Raw genomic sequence first — 17,031 nt, 5'->3', positions numbered from 1 at the left:
TGGCACAGCCCTGGTTCTGTGCCAGGCACAGAATGCCTGGAGCCCACACCTGCTGCTGCTTCAGCAGAGCTAAAGCTGAGCTGGGGCCAGTGTGAGACACTTCACTGGTGTAACAGAACCACTTCTCTGACCTGGGAGGAGAAGGGAGCAGGCACCAGAACAGCTCAGCTCTGTTACACTCAATGTGTCAGGATGAAGCAGGGCTGTGTTACCCTGGATGGAGGTCAAGCATGAAGAGGCAAAACCCAGTGTAGAGGTTGTACAGCCCGGAGAAGGCTCCAGGGTGACAAGGGGGGAATGGCTTCATACGGGCAAGACAGGCTTAGATGGAATAGTAGGAAGAAATTCTTCCTTTTGAGGGTAGTGAGGCTCAGGTAGCACAGGCTACTTGGAAAAGCTGTGGTTGCCCCTTTCCTGGAAGTGTCCAAGGCCTGGTTGGACAGGGCTTGGGAGCAACCTGAGAATAGTGGAAGGTGTCCCTGCCCATGGTGGGGAGGGGAGGGGGTGGAACTGGATGGTCTTTGAAATAGTGAGACCAGACCATGGCTCTTAAACCATGCAGTCCCAACTGCATCTCCCCCTTACATACACCTTAACACCATTGCAAGAAATAAGGACTTGTGTTATTTCTATTCTTGCCTAATGCTCCCGTTAAGGAAACTTCTCATGTTTGTAGTTAAGACAAAAATACTCCTGGAGAGTTCTGGGAAAATGAAATATTTTACAGAACTGATACACCACTGAAATGCTCATAATTTTTAAAGTTCACTGAGGTAAGGCAGTTTTGCTAGGAATACCAATAATTTTGGCTTTCCTAGCCTGAGCTTCTGCACTTTAAATGCATAAATTTGAGCTCGGCATTCTGAAACCAAGAAGGGACTTTTGTTGCCTGCTGTCCTTCCAGAGGCTCCTGGTTTAGAGACCCCACCTCAGGCATTTCATCTTCAAGAGAGATGCTGAGCTGTGGGTTCAGCAGAAGCAACTAAAGGATCATTCACTCACCAGTCCACAAACCCTAAGGGAAGACTCTTGCTCACTGTGGGAGCCCCACTTTGGATGGAGAGCACTTGGTACAGGGTGAACTGCGACCCTGGAAAACTACTGAGTAACTTGAACCTGGGATTGTGGGCCCAGGAATGGGGATGGTGAGCTCAGGAATAAGAGGCTGAGAGAGTTTTATATCAAGATGCTATTTACTTTGAACAGTCATATTCAGCCACAGTATAACATGTCTAATCAATCCACATGGATACACCTACAACAGGTAATTAAAAAATAATAAATGAAGATGCTAATAAATTAAGTACATTTAACTTAGATAGGACAATGGTCTTCGTGACAGGGGTGGCAAAGGCTGGATCTGCAGTCACTCCTCTAGGATGCAAATGCCAAGCAAGAAAATCCCTCTGGACTCCCCCTCCCTTCAGTCCTCATCCCACAAATGCTTGAGACCATAAGTGAACACTCGTGCTGGCCTCTGTCCATCCCATTGTCCCATGGGATCTCCACATTCCTCCATCCTCACAGCGTGCAACACTTTCCTTTTGCTTTCACTGCTTCACTGCATTGTTCCTTCCATTAGTACACAAACACTTTTCTATCTAATAGAAATCAGAGTCCCCACAGCCCATCAAAGCCACGTCCAACAGCATCTTGTGGCACTTAGCGAATGTCAGTCCTTCTGTGGAGGCACCCAAAGGTGACAGCTTTACAAAGAGAAGAAGCTGCAAACATTTCAGATTTAATACAGAAATTTAATAGAGTCCACAGACACTAATGCTGCATCTGGAATCCAGTGACTTTTAAGAGAAACAGAGGATGGATCCCACCCCAAACTGAAATAGATTAGGGATTTTCATTTCTTTGCATGACAAAAACACAAGCAATGGTGACTTTCAGAGGTTTGTTCTCCTACAGTGCTTAAATGCCTTGAAAACATCACCCACACCAGAGTGGAGAGTGTTTGCCATCCCGTGCCTTACTTAACTCCTACTACAGGATAAAGAAACTGGAGCTGTGATATGAGAACAGTGATTGAGTTCAGAGGACAAACCATGCACCCCCCTGCACCGATCCACAATCCACCAACACCTCGACAGCTCAGCAGAGACTCAGTCTTCCTGCTTGCCTGGAAACTGCTGCCTTGGCAGCTCCTGAGGAGCAGAGCTGTTCTGGGAGAGCTGCGGTGTCTGTTCAGAATGAGCTGTGTGTGAGCCAGCACATGCTGTGTTCCTGTTTGTCTGAGGCAGCTGTGCCAGCAGGCTGATGGTTACAGCAGCAGCAGGACAGGGTGTGCTGCCAGCCCCACGAGCACCAGGGACAGGGAACCCTGGCACCCACTGCTGCCAGCCAGCTACACCCCTGGAAGCTGCTGGTTTTCTCCCGTGTGTGCTGATCATCCAGTCAAAATGTAAAACGAAGGTGGTACCTGCCTTCAGGGCAGGTAAAGGTGTCACTGTACAGGTACAATGGACAAGAACCCTTCCTTGATGTGTGCACCCAGCACTGCTGTTGGGTTCTCTCTGAGTAGGTTCAGCTGGAACAGACTTGACCCTCTTCCACACCATTGGGAATGGATGTGATCCCTGTCTGCAGCCCCTCACTCCCACTTGCCATACTGGGGGAATGAGCCTCCTGGGTCTTTGCTTTGTCAACTCCAGAGCCTCCTGTTCCTGCCTGCTTGTTTTGTTGGTGTTGCCAGCAGAGATCCAGCTCTGCCCCACGTCAGTCTGTGTGAGTGTCCTTCTCCTTGGGAAGCAGCAGGCTTGACCGAGCAGGAGAGCTGGTAGCTCTTTTGATCACCTCCATCCACCTGCCAAGAAAAGACATGAGAAATGTTTAACCCCCACTCACAGTAATCTTGTTCTTTGTTATGAGCTGTACCTCTTTCCCAAACCTCCCAAAACAGTAATTTTCTTTCTTTTACAAGTCTTCTGGAAAATTAACTCTTCAAAGGGACAGCTTGAAATGTGGCAAATACCCTGCAGAACATGGTTGCCTGTCCAAGTAACATGTCTACAGTGCTCTGAGCTCCAGAGAACTCTCATGAGAGCTCACTGTGTTCTCTCCTCAGTGTTATCAAGGATGACAAGCTGAAATAATTATTGCTTTTCTTAACAATAAATTAGGAAATAGGTAACAGCCTTGCTCCTGTGGAAGAAAGCAAAGCAACAGAGAAAAAAGCAAATTTACTATGAATTGGACATTTTCCCCCTGAAAACCCTACACGAGCCCAGTGCATTAAAGAGCACAACTTGTGGCTCGGGTAGCAGATACCTCAGCTGTTCACAAGTGTGTGACACTCTCCCAAGGAAGGGGGACGTGTGACACCTCAGTAAAACCACCTTCCAAAACTACCAATGCAACCCTGCATGGCAGGACCCAGTGCAAGGGTTCTCAACACAGCAGCAAAGTTTTGTACGTGGTGCATCTCTGTAGAAGCCCCTAAGAGCAATTAATTGTAATTATAGAGGATAACAAGAAAATGTAATTACAGGGAAACCAGACAAGTGAAAGGAAGCCCTGCACTTGTTGCTCTCAGCCTCGTGTTGTAACTTCTGCTCCCAGAGATGGAAGATAAAAACCGAAATTCTCTTTACAGAACCTGGAAATCTGACTCCCCAAGAGCTGGAGGAGCTGAGCACCCCACAGCCCTTCCCCTCCCACATTCCTCCCTGGCTCCAAGGAAGGCCCAGACTCCTGGCACAAAGCACAGCTCACAGCTCCAGGTGTATCCCCAGCTCTCCCACACACAGAGGAGGGTTCTGTCAGAGGAGGGATCTCCAAATATCATAAATATCATTGGTGGGGAGAAGAAGGGAATGTTATTCCTGAGAATGTACTGGAAGATCACTCAGACTAGGAGGAAAGAGGGGATGGAAGGACCAACCACTGAGTTAAGAGCAGGTTATAAACCAAGACAGAGAAAACAGAAAATTACCTCTCAAAGGTGTATTTGCTCTCAGCCCTGAAGAAATACACGTGGGACTTGAACTGCAGCTTGAAGACATAATCCTTCTGAATCCCATCCGCCTCCACAGGGCAGCTGACTGTGTAGCCAAGCAGGGGGAGGCTGGCCAGGGGATAATCATCCTGCAAGAGCCCAAGAGCCCAGCCCTGAGTGCCAGGCACCCCTGCCATGCAGCCCGTGTACCACAGGGGAGGGCTGTGCACTCTTGTTCAGGAGACAACAGGAGAACTCTTCTGCAAGGCCACCAACAGCTTATAATTAAACCTTCCCCCATCTTCTGTCAATTTTTATAGTAATTTGCTTCTGCTCCTCTGCCCCTCCTGGGCTCCCTCCTCCTTCTCTGCACTCTTTCTATGGAACTTGAAGCACAGATCTGACAAAAAAGGTGAAGTAACTCTCACAAAAGACATGTGACCTCAAGGCAAGAAGCCAGAATAACCCAATTACTGGGTTAATGCAGTTTATTTGGTTAATAAGATGAAAAGATTGCACTGCACCACGGTTCATTATCAAGCATGTGCTGGATGCACCATGGGCAGAAAAATCCCTGGGGCCTGTCAGGCTGAGCTGAAGCCCAGCACAGAGAAGTGGGCAAAGAAGGCCCAAAGGCTGCTGTGTCCCTCACAGCCCTCAGCACTGCATGAGGAGACATTTCCCCCTCACCCACAGAAGGTCACCACCATCAGAACTGGAAATTCTGATTAAGTTCCACAAGAAGTGCCCATAGCCTTTCAGAGACCAGCTTCAGTATGAGCTACCTCCTCTTCCCCTTGTTACCCTCCTTCCAACAGTGCTGATTTGCCCCTGGAGCTGAAAGCCAAGGATCCCCAGGTCCCCCAACACCCTGACCATCACCCCCTCACCTACAACTGCCCACCTGGTGTGTCTTGTAGAAGAACAAGCAGAAGTTGGTGAAGACAACCCACAGTTTCTGCCAGCCATTGCTGTTCTTGAACTTCCTCAGCAAATACCCAGAGAGCTGGTTCTGGCACAGAAGGAAAAGAGGACTGCCATGAAACCACAGGTTGCCATCCTGCTGCAGCCCAACGCTGCTCCTGCGCTTCTCCCTGGTGTCAAAGTCCTCCCAGGAATGGTGACAGCCACCAGGGTCCCTTCCCCTTCAGCCACCCTTTCTGACATGCAGGAAACCCACATGGAACACACTGCGTGAGAAGGGAAATAAAGCAGGAGAGGAAACAGAAGACTGCAGAGCTGGGAGATAAACAACACATGGCAGCTACACGAAGCAAAGCTGGCGTGGAAGGGGCTGCAGGGAGGGGAACACCACTGCCTTGGAGTCAGCCAGCAGGATAGGGAAACCTCTGGCATGGAATGACAGCACAGGAATTTTGTAATTTGAGAAAAAAAACATGTGGATATGGCACATTGTGGCAGATTTACAGAGAGAACCATTTTTGAGGCATAAACAGTAGGAAATCCTGTCTTAACAAGGCAATGGTACATGTCTGCCTCTGAGGATGAGGATCCTCATGTGAGCAGTTAGGAAGCAGGACATTTTCCTGGGCAGCCCATGGCTCCTCCCCACCAGCATAAAATGTGAGAGGCATCTTTACCTGGATCATGCACAAGTAATCAGACAGGGATAGGCTCTGGTTCCGGTACCAACAAACATGGGTGATTGTGTTGGGCCGTTGGGCCTGGCCCAGCAAATAGCGAGGAGGAAGCTCTGGAGAAACAGCAAGAGAGCAGAAAACTGAGCAGAGAAAGGGGGAGAGAAAGAGAAAAACAGAATGTTAGGGTGAAAGGAGTGATGCAAGAAAGGTGGCTGTCAAAGGAAAATGGATTGTGAAAAAAATGACAGTGTTAGAACATGGAATAGGTCAGAGCGAGTGCAAGAAGTCACACATTCAATCCCAGAAGCTGTAGCAGGGTGAGCTTGTTGTCCATGCACAGAACTGTGAACTGGTGTCTTTCCCAGGGTGTCAGCAGTGAAGGGCCTGTCCCCTCCAACAGAAACCACAACAGAAGCCAGCTCAAGTGCCCAGTGTCTGTACCTGAAGCCCAGGTCACATCTATAGCACTTCCCTTACCAAGCTGATCCACACTGTCTCTCAGAAAAACACAGGAGCTCCAGTGCCCAAACTTTTAAGTCCACTTAAACAAGAGCAGAGCAGGACAGGCAGGCACAGACACAGCCTCCTGCCCCATTGCTTTTGTCAGGTTAGTGACCTCTTTTTTCTGTCCATGTTATTTAGGGTCCTTCCCACTTCTGGAAGCCTTCCAAGCATGCAGCCTCCAGTTAGGTGTCCTACCCTGCCAAACTGCTACCTAAAGTAAAACCATAGCACTGGTACAAGCAGTGTAAGGAGTGCTGAGTTGATCAGTCTCAAAATCTGCAGGATTCAGTGCCCAAATGTGCCACCAGTGCTGCCTTGAACTGTGAGTATCAGCAAGACTGCAAGTACCAGTGGCTCACAGAATCCCAAAAAGGTTTGGGTTGGAAGGAACCTTGGGGCTCATCTGGTTCCAACCCACTAGACCAGGTTGCTCAGACTCCCATCCAGCCTGGCCTTGAACACCTCTGTGGGCACATAAAAAACATCTCTGCTCAGCATAAAATGATGCTGCCATGAAAAGGCTGCTCAGTCCTGCCAGCAAGAGAAGGGCAGAGAATTCCAACTGAACCCTCTCTTCTTCATTCTGGGTGCAGTACAGCAGCTAACCAGAACTCAGTACAGCACAGTCAGTCTCTAAAGGAAAATATCATGGATAGGGAACCATTATAATCATAGAACCATTAAGGTTGAAAAAGACCTCCAAGATCATCAAGTCCAACCTTTGACCAAATCCCACTGAACAATTTGGCAAAATGCCACATCCACACATTCTCTGAAAATTTCTGGGGATAGATAGTGACCCCACCACTGCCCTGGGTAGCCTGTTCCAATGTTTAACCACTCTTTTTGTGAAAAAATTCTTTCTGATTCCAACCTGAACCTCCACTGTGCAGCTTGAGGCCATTCCCTGTTGTTCTACCCCTTGTTCCCTGGGAGCAGAGCCCAACCTCCACCTGGCTGTCCTCTCCTGTCAGGAGTTGTGCAGAGCCAGAAGGTTCTCCTGAGCCTGCTTTTCTCCAGGCTGAGCCCCTGCAGCCTCCTGGTGCTCCAGACCCTCCTCCAGCTCCACTGTCATTCTCTGGACACGCTCCTCAATGCCCTTCTTGTCACGAGGGGCCCAAAACTGACCCCAGGATTTGAGGTGCACCAGCAGTGCCCAGCACAGGGGATGCTCAGTCCTCCAGCAAGCCGGGTGAAACCCAAAGGAGCAATTCAGTCCCACATATCCCGGGTGTCCTTTAACCCTTCCCTGCTTTGGCCCCGCTGCACGGAGAGCGCGAGTGCGGACACACAGGCAGCACAGAGGGGACAGCATGCAGAGGGGTGGGTGGCCCACGCTCTCCCTGGCTCTCCCTGGACACAGGAGCTCTGCCAAGGCCCGGTGGGAGACGGGGCCGGGGCAGGAGGGCCAGCGCCGCGCCCTCGGTACCTCGACGGCCGCGCTGTGGTCGGCCATGGAGACGCTGGTGTTGCGGTACCAGCACACGTGCATGGTGGTGTTGGCACGGTGGTGGCTCTGCCTGTCCAAGGAGCTACGGGAGGAGTGAATGTCATCTTCGGACTCCTGTTCTACAGAGACCTCATCAGAGGATCCTGGGGGAGGAGAATTGGGTAGTGGTTTAAGAAAACCGTGCAATACAAAAAGCAAGAGAAGCTGGGATTCCTGAGAAAGGCGGTTTTCTCTTGCCATGGTCCAGGTTTAAGTATGTCAAGCTGAGCTGGTTACACAGCTCCTATGAATGCTTTAAGCACATCAATCTGGGTTTCATAACTCAGTTCTGCCTGGGGCAGCTGACTCACAGGATCAAAGGATGGTCTGGGTTGGAAGGGACCTTAAAGCTCATCATTCCAACCCCCTGCCACTGGCAGGGACACCTTCCACTAGAATAAAATCACAGAGCGGTTTGAGTCAGTGCTTTGTCCAACAAGCAAAAACCACCACATTTCATCTTGAGTCAAGGAACAGAACAGAGGTCTCCAAGAAAAAATACTCCACATTTCAGCACAGCCATAACACCACCAGACAAGTACAGGAATACTGGACTGTAAAAGCTGACCTCCAGAGACACTAATTTTGGACAAAAATACCTCACCATTTAGTTACATTGAGAAAAATCTATGTAAAGGGTGACTAAGGACCTTATAAAATTAACAACTCTGCAATGGGAGCATCTCTGCTGCATTTAGAGGTATTTTGAACATCAGTCTAGGAAGACAAGAATATATTTTTTTATAAAAACCAAAGTCCAACTAATTCTCCATTATCATACAAATTATAAAAATATGTCATTTATGTCATCAAACTCACAAAAGGAAAGCAGAAAGGACAGGACAACTGCTGCTTTTCAAAGAAGCAGGAAACTACTTACTGTTGGAGCGGTTGCACACGGAGTTTTCCAGAAGCATCTCGGATTTCTCTGTAGATTTCTTGGCCATTTCAATTGCCACATTCAGGTCTTCCATCCACTTGCCCATCTCCAGGCGGGTACTGCAAGGGAAGCAGTGGGAATGGGGATCTGCCAGCCCAGATCTGCCACCCTGTGCCTGTGTGCTGAAGGCACAGGTCACTGCCCAAAACGTGGGACAGAGTCCTTCCATTAGATAAATGAAACCAAAATTAGAATTCCTCTAAAGCAGGAGTTTCCATAGAGGAAACTGAACTTATAGAGCCACCACCTCTATAGTCAAGTCTTGAAACAAGACTAAACTAACAATTAAACACTTGGACTTTACAGCAAATAAATTGAACAGACAGCTGGCAGGGGTCAGGAGAGGAATTCTGGAGATGGGGGATATGAGCCATGATTTTTTGGAAGGATAAATGGCAGGCTGAAGCACAGCCCATCTTTTAAATGGCATCTGGGATCTACCTGGCATCTCAAGCAAGTAAAACCCAGAGCACAGGAAGAGGAAACTTCCTTCCCCATCCCAGGATCCACTACAAGGTGAGACCTTCACAGCCCTTCAAGGTGTATCTGTATCCACAGGAATGCAACAGTGGAAGGCTTGGCCTTAGACACAGCCACATTTCTTTGTTCTGGTAACCACCTCTTTTTTTTTGGAAAGTTTTTAATTTAGACTGAAAATTCCACACGTGGTCTAAGCCTAGCAGCAATTTTTATTTTTGACAGGTAAACCTTGGGCTATTTTAAAGTCATGACAAGGTAAAAATTCCATTTATTTTTCTAAATTTAGGAATCTTTCAAGCACCTTATGACTCACAGCTGCTGAGTAATTGTTGCTCTTAAAAAAATTGCATTCTCAGGTGTTAGATTGGAATTTTTAAAAATACATCTGCATACCAAACTTATCGGCTCCTGTGCCACTACACACCTGATTTATAAATATACTAGTGGCTATTTTTCAAGAACAAGTCATCAAGCAGTAAAAACCCTAAGATTTATGGTTGAGATTTAGTGTTCCCACCCTGCATCGTTGGCATTCCTGATTCCAGCTGGGTTTTCACAGCAGACTTGCAGAAAGACAAGAACTCCTAAAGCTGATCCTGATACCAAGTGTAGGAGCCATCCTAATTACAAAAAGTCACCAAACTCATTGCATAGGGATAATTTAGGCTGAAAAAGGATTGTTTTTTATTTCCAAGTCAGCCTTTAATTTTTTTCCAGCTTCCTCCATGACATTCTGCAGGAACTCTCCTCTCCTCACAGCAATTTGTATGTTCTGAATTTTAATTCTTTTGAGTCTCTAAAATATTTGTATGTTTAGATTTTGTCTCCTGAAGTGGTTTGAAGGATGACACTGGCAAATCCCAAATAAGCAAACACAATGGCAAACTTATTGCTGCTGTTTGTGTTTTGGGTCAGACAGAAACACAGAATCACAGGATGGTTTGGGTGGGAAGGAACCTTAAAGCCCATCTCATCCCACTCCATGAGGGCAGGGACACCTTCCACTACACCAGGGTGCTCCAAGCCCTGTCCAACCTGGCCTTGGACATTTCCAGGGATGGGGCAGCCACAGCTTCTCTGGATAACTGTGCCAGGCCTCACCACCTTCACTGGGAACAATTCCTTCCCAATATCCCATCTAACCCTGCCCCCTGGCAGTGGGGAGCCATTCCCCCTTGTCCTGTCCCTACAGGCCCCTGTCCAAAGTCTTTTTCCATCTTCCTTGTCAGCCCCTTCAGGCACTGCAAGGCCACAATTTGGTCATCCCAGAGCTTCTCTTCTCCAGGTGAACCATCCCAGCTCTCCCAGCCTTTCCCCCAGCAGAGCTGCTCCATCCCTCTGCTCACCCTGGTGCCTCCTCTGGGCTCTCTCCAGCAGCTCCAGCTCCTCCCTGTGCTGGGACAGGGCTGGGGCAGCTCTGCAGGTGGGCTCTCACCTGAGCAGGGCAGAGGGGCAGAATCCCAACCCCTTCCCTGCTGCCCACGCTGAGATCAGCCCGAGATAAACTACTGCTTCCCAAAATCCAACACTGCAAAGTGAGCTGTGAAGAGTCCTGGGCTTATTTTGAAGTTCAGAGGATGCATGAAACACCCCTCTGGCCCTGCAGCACTTGAGCAGTAACTTTCTGGAGAAGGAATCCATCAAAGCCACAGGAAAACTAGGATTACCTGGCTGCCACCACTATGGTTTTCTGTGCAGAATAGATTGTGAAGCAGTGTGGGACAGACCACTCATTCTCACTCTCCTCCACCTGCAGGAAAAGAAATTATTTTTCTCATCAGTGCTCAGTCACCAATAAACACTAGAACTGTGCTGGCTGGGACTGGAGTCAAAGAGGATTCCAACCTGCAGGAAGTGCAAAACAGCAATTCTTTGATGAATACCACCTACTTTCAAGTCTATTTTGGCTCTATATGAAAATCTATGGTGTGTTTCTACTGCAGGGGCACAACACCACTTCCAGCAGGACAAGGAAAGGAAGGGGTTGGAGCAGATTTGCCTCATTACTCACCGGGGGGTCCAGCACTATCAGCTGCAAACCAAAGACAGAAAGAACAATCCTGTTAGAAAAGGTGTGGGGAGGCAGGAGGATTGATTACATGCCAGGTGTGTGCAGGGGAACAAAACAACAGGATAAATAAATCCTTATTTCCAGATCAGCCTCTCGCAGCAGTGTGAAAACGAATGGGCAACAGGCTGTGCTCCAGCTGCTTTGTTAATGTGGAAGGAACAGACTCATCATCTGCAGATGAAGAAAGCTCTCTTTGACACACACCAAGTCCAATTGCTGCTGAGACTTGCCTTGGAGCAGTTTGTGGCTTTGGTCCTTGTGCCCTGAAGGAATTCTTCAGCCTGCCTTAGGCAAAGCCATTTCCTTAACCTTGTAGTGCAACATGGAACCACTTACCAACATGCCATGCAGAGAGAGGTGTCCGTGGATTTTGAACTGATTTGTCCCTGTGACCCCTTTGCTTGTGTACAGTAACATATCTGAGAACTGGAAAGGCAGGAAGAGAACAATCAGTGTTCTGAAAGCAGCAGGCAGGGCCAAGGATTTTTTGACATCTCCTTAAAAATTTGTTGTTTAAAGGCCATTGTAGATGCATGAAAAATACTATTTCTCAGTTTGGCCAACTACCTTTTCAACCTCTCTTTTGTTTACTTACAAAAGAGGAAATTAATTTTTAAATTCTGTTAAAACTCTGTGCCATTAAAGAATCCATTTGACCACAACCACGCCCTCTAAAAACATTGCTTAGAGTGAGTTTTCAGTCTCAGGTGCTGATTTTAAGCACAAGCACATGAAAACACACCTCCCCAACAACTTTATCTTGAAGACTTTGGGTTTATAAAAATCAGGAGCAACACCCACCAGAAAGAACATCCGCTGCTGTAAGCCCTTCTTAGTGAGCTTGTACAAGCAACCTTCCCGGATAAACTCCTGCAGTGGAAAAGAAAAAGTTAAACAACGTTTGATCTTTCCTGACTTGAGGGATTTTATTTTGATCTCAGAGTACACAGATGTTGATTGGTGCTCAGCAATGACCACAAACAGATTTCTTAAGAGGCCCGACAACACTTTTCTTCCTTTTTTGTGACATGAATCAGCTCCTTGCTACAGCCAGCATTTAAATCAGTGAAGAAAAAGAAGGGAAAGGAGCAGAATTCCTGTTGGACTCCAGCAGTTCACCTATCACACTTTCATCCCACTGCAGTGACTGCCAAAGCATCCCCAAAGCACATTGTGATGCTCCTGTATTTATGCCCAGTACATCTATCAAAAACAAAGAAACAAAAAACCAGGCAGGACCTGCACAAGCTCCTGTAATACAGAGGCACCCACACCAGTTCAGCCCAGTGCTGTGGCTCTCATCATCCCTGTGCTCCCTGTGCTTGCACCAGGCAGACACAAGCAGAGCTGGGAGTGCATTTCCAGTAGGACACAGCAGTTCCCACTCATGCACAGAGCACCACAGCCCAGTACAGCCAGGATCTGTACTGGAAAACAAAACTGCAGCCAGAGTTTAAGCAGAAGCTTTTCTATCTATTCCTCAGAGTATCACCAAGGTGAGGACCCCATCATCCATGGTAACCACGAAGAGACAGTTACATGAAGCCTTCACAGTTGTCACATAGACCAGAGGGGCAGTGATGGCAAATCCACACTTCAAAGGCACTTCCTTGGAAATAAAACCAACAAAGGCTCTAAAAACTAAGCAGAGGCACTTACCCTGCCAGGTGCTGTGAGATTGTCTATCCCAATCAGGTCATGCTGCAGCTCTGTAAGCTTCTGGAAGTTCTCCAGGCGGATGAGGCTGTGCTGCAGCTGTGAGGTCATTTCTGTGACTTCCTTCAGGGCACCTGTGTGGAGAACAGCACCAGTGGGACCAGAGCAGAGCAACCCAGGCCACCCATTCCACCCCTGAAAAACTGAATCTGAAATTCACAGCAAATTTTAGAACAGAATGGTTCATATGGAAGGAACCTACAATGATCACCCAGTCCAAATGACAATTTAAGTGTATTTTAGAAAAGGGTAAAAAGAGCACAGCATTTCCTATGCTTCTGCAGATCATTGTGTATCTGAGATTTTGCTTAAACAGAAAGTATTTTCCATGCAGCTGAAAGTAAATGAAAAAAAATCAAACCAAACTACTTCTGCCAAAGATTACTTTGTCAGTAATGGAATTTAATACACAAGGCTCTGATGCTGCAAAACAAACATTTTTTTGTCATATTTTTACTTCTAAATGACAAAAAGTTTGTAAAAAAAAACTCCTCTTTTTATTCCCTGCTAGAAAAGAAGAAAAGGACTAATGTTCCAGCTTTGGTTGAAGCATTGAGAAAACCACTTCCTGGAATGCCAGGATAAAGAAGCACTTACATCGAAATCGTGGATTTTATTGAAAATAAGTGAACCCAAATGTTCAAGGCCAGGTTGAACGGTGTTCTGAGGATCCTGGTCTAGTAAAATGATCCCTGTCCATAGTAGAAGGGGAATGAGATAAGTTTTAAGGTCCCTTTGAACCCAAATCATTCTGAGATTCTATGAGTGTGTAATTCTTGTCTTCCCAGGGCACAGGCAGAGTTTGGGATGTCCATGGGGAGGGTGCTGCCAGCAGGACCCACTGGTGCTCACTCACTGCGGCAGTCGGCGAAGTCCCGGTGCTCTGCTGTGTAGTGCTTGCACAGCCTCCCCAGGATCAGCTTGTAGTGCATCAGCCTCTGGATGGGTTTGAGCAGAAAGGTGTTGAGGGGCAGGTAGCAAACCTTCTGCAGCTCAAACTCCTTATAAACCATCTCCAGCTTCTTGAGGCGTTTGGTTGCTTTCTCCAGTTCCGTCAGGACCTCGTCGTGTTTCTGCAGGTAACTGGTGAACTCCTATGGAATTGGACAAAAAGTTACTTGGATCAAAGGAGAACAGTCTTTCATCATTTTCATCATTAAAGGACGTGGCAGGAAGCTCCTAGTCAAGGCCAAAATAGGTGTTTGTATAGCATTGTGCCTGTGCCTGCTGGGAATATCAAATGCTGCTGGTGGAAATAGCAGTCCCACACTCCTGCACTCCCAGTCAAGCCACTGGTTTTAATTAAATAATTACTCCACTGCTGCAGCTCCACTGCTAATGCAACTGTCCCACATAGGCACTCTGCTCCAAATAAAGTTGACTTCATTGCAGAAAAAAAATATTCTGCCCTTAAAAAATATGTATATTTTTAAATTAAATAACCTTGTGAATCAAGGTCTCAATAGGGGCGCTGAATAAATAACTTTTTTTTGTTTTCTGCTGAATAATCAACAAACACCTATTCTCAGTGTAGGTGCTTTTCTCTAAATATAGGTGCTTAAATAAGCAATAGTGATACAAAACCTTCCTGTAATTATTTTACCATGTTTTCATTTCAAATTCTTTCTCAACAATAACTGTTTGCAAGTTACTTCAAGATCAACTGAAAAAGAAAAGGTTTAGATGGGATATTGGAAAGAAATTCTTCCCTATGAGGGTGGTGTTAGATACTAGAATCTGATAGTTCATGGCTTAAACATTGTTAGGAACCTTTTGCCTGTTATGGCCAAAATGTATAAAGAAGCTACAGCCACAGAAGCCCAGCCCTCCCTGAAGATGCCTGACTGGAACTTTGGACTGTGAGTAAAGATGCCTTGATAAGATAAAGGGAACACTATTATTCAATAATCATGGGTCTAGGGAGAAGTAAACAAGGCAGAGGGAAAAGAATGCATACCCAAGGAAGCCAAACCCAGTAGAAAATCATTCCTGGCTGGGTTTGGGTGGGGGAGGCCATAGCCCAAGAGGCCAGGTCTGCACAGAACCCCCAAACAAAGGGGAGAGGAGGAGAGTTTTGGGTGAGTGGTGAAACCTCCTGTCAGAGGCAGTGAACACCCTTACACCAACTGGATTAGTTGTAAAACCCCCCCAACCCCAGGAAGGCCACATCCATGGGACATGAATGTGGGAAGCAGCTGGGGTGGGGTCATAATCCATCCCTCCAAAGTGCTCCCCAGACTTATTCCTGTGCCCTTGCACCACAGGACTGCATGGGATGCAAAGTGATTCAGTCTGCTGCAACAGACTGTGTAAGAGTTATCCCCCCTCCAGGGGAGGTACCTGGGCATTCCACCTGGCCTGAGCATATATTTATCCCTTGGATTCAATGTTTTGTGGGGGACCCTCACCATCAAGAAGACCAGCTGGACAGGATCATCAAGACACTGGTGGGATGTACTGAACAGTGATATTTTCTTTAATCTGTCTCTGTCCCTCTCTTTCTGTTCCCCTGTCTCTTTTCTTTCTCTTTCTTCTCTCTCTCTCTCTCTGATATTTACTATTAAATAAAGCCCATACTATTGACTTTGGCATATGGCCTCATTTGCATTTCAATTTTTTTTTCCATTTCTATTAATTTTAAGAACCAGACCGTAACAGGTGGAGAGGCCCTGGCACAGGTTGCCCAGAGAAGTTGGGACTACCCTGCATCCCTGGAAGTGTCCAAGGCCAGGCTGGGCAGGGCTTGGAGCACCTTGGTGTAGGGAGTGGAAGGTGTCCCTGCCCATGGCAGGGGCTGGGATGAGATGGGCTTTAAGGCCACTTCTAACCCAAACCCTCCTGGGATTCTGTGATTAAGGGAAATAATAACCCTGAGCTCTGCTCCTCAACAAAACAAAACAAAACAGAACACCTCAACAATCCCACATCTTGAGTCCTGTGTGTACCTTCAGAGTGCGCATGTTCCTGAGCAGGACATCTCCGATGCGCTGGAAATCCCCTTTCACGTGAGCATTGCTTCTGCCCTCCCTGGAACACACAGAGGGAGGAGAGAAGGGCACATACATGGGGCATCAAGACATTTCTGTTTGCTCCCTCCATCTTCCCTTGTAATTCCTGAAAATCTTTAGGCATTTGACAACACTATTTCACTGTTCAGATTGAAAACTTGGTACATTAAATGCACAAAACAGCTAACACAAAGACATGCTCAACAAACTGAGAAAGGACTAGAAATGAACTTGTGTGAAAGTCTATTTGAGAGCTTTATGTTTCAAACCTCCAAATAAATGTCATAACACGACCCCACCTGATTTTGTGAATTTATTTTTGTTCATACTTTGTTTATGTCAATCACCTCCTTTTGAAAAGGTGAGTATATACAGTATATATGTTATATACTGTAATATACAACATGTCAGGTCAGGAGAAAATAATACAAAGTTTAAAAACTAAAAACATCATCTGTGAAATAAACTGCATTGCAAAAACCAAACTCCCACCTTAATCACAAAAATGTTTCCTAGATTTTCACCTGGAGATTCATTAACTGGAAGGTGTGGAAAAAACCACACGCATCATCTTTTTGATCTTGTGTTCCTTCTTTTTTCTAAGGCTTGAGAGACACTATCAGATTATATCAACAACTGATGATCTTAAACGTGTTTTCCAAGCGAAATGATCCTGTGATTACAAAACCTTCAGTCTGGTGCACAAGTCATACAACTACAGGATATTGTATACAAGGCAAAGCTTAGAAAATGGCCTTTGTGCAACATAGTTTGTACTTTTTTTATAGCTTTAATTTCATAAAAGACTTCTCCTTGCTCCTATTGATGCAGAAATGCCAATTGTAGTCTGGTTTTGACGTGAGGATGTATAGAAAGGTCCCCCCTGCTCACTTACCAGAGTGAGAGCCTTTGTTCAATCTCCTTCAGAAAGGCTCGGTGGAACTCGTAGATGGGGTCAATGTTGGAGAAGAGCAGCGTCATCAGGCCCTCTGGCATGGCGTTCTCCTTGATCACAGCACTGCGGAACCACTGCCAGAGACCCAGACATTCTCATCAGTGCCTCTGCTTCAGAAAGTCATTGTTAGCATGAAAATTCCTGCTCCTGCAGTGATGGGGGAGGAGAGAGTATGCACAGGGAAAAAGCAGGAAGGAAGATGTAATATTTAGGGAAGACGTAATTTGTGAAAAATGAAAAGATGGGATTTTTTTTTTCCTTGCCAAATAAGAGGAAGATGAGGCCCATGGCTGGCTCTGGGCACAAGCTTGTTTCTGAATGCAA

The 17,031-nt window shown here is 46.7% G+C and overlaps 1 protein-coding gene across 4 annotated transcripts in view; it reads right to left on the bottom strand.

Moving 5' to 3' along the window:
- Positions 1-1,174: 1,174 nt before the first annotated feature.
- Positions 1,175-17,031, bottom strand: part of FARP2 (FERM, ARH/RhoGEF and pleckstrin domain protein 2) — a 73,176-nt gene continuing 57,319 nt past the window's right edge. For 2 of the 4 annotated variants that reach the window (XM_031505662.3, XM_085587589.1), the window contains exons 16-27: positions 16,648-16,781; positions 15,690-15,771; positions 13,601-13,838; positions 12,688-12,818; positions 11,830-11,898; positions 11,365-11,454; positions 10,625-10,707; positions 8,418-8,536; positions 7,478-7,641; positions 4,848-4,955; positions 3,941-4,092; positions 1,175-2,812 (exon numbers count right to left, since the gene is read on the bottom strand). In XM_031505662.3, coding sequence (XP_031361522.2) covers positions 2,725-2,812; positions 3,941-4,092; positions 4,848-4,955; positions 7,478-7,641; positions 8,418-8,536; positions 10,625-10,707; positions 11,365-11,454; positions 11,830-11,898; positions 12,688-12,818; positions 13,601-13,838; positions 15,690-15,771; positions 16,648-16,781 — 1,458 coding nt within the window. In that variant the 3' untranslated portion in view covers positions 1,175-2,724. Of the gene's footprint in view, positions 2,813-3,940; positions 4,093-4,847; positions 4,956-5,544; positions 5,685-7,477; positions 7,642-8,417; positions 8,537-10,624; positions 10,708-11,364; positions 11,455-11,829; positions 11,899-12,687; positions 12,819-13,600; positions 13,839-15,689; positions 15,772-16,647; positions 16,782-17,031 lie in introns of all 4 variants that reach the window. The other 2 variants (XR_014957285.1, XR_014957286.1) reach the window with 2 other exon arrangements.

The sequence above is a fragment of the Lonchura striata genome, chromosome 9 (genome assembly GCF_050655825.1).
Source record: "Lonchura striata isolate lonStrDom1 chromosome 9, ASM5065582v1, whole genome shotgun sequence".
In the NCBI taxonomy this organism is placed as follows: Eukaryota; Metazoa; Chordata; class Aves; order Passeriformes; family Estrildidae; genus Lonchura; species Lonchura striata.
The sequence above is the reverse complement of the archived record's forward strand: the minus strand, read 5'-3'. Positions and strand labels throughout refer to the sequence as shown.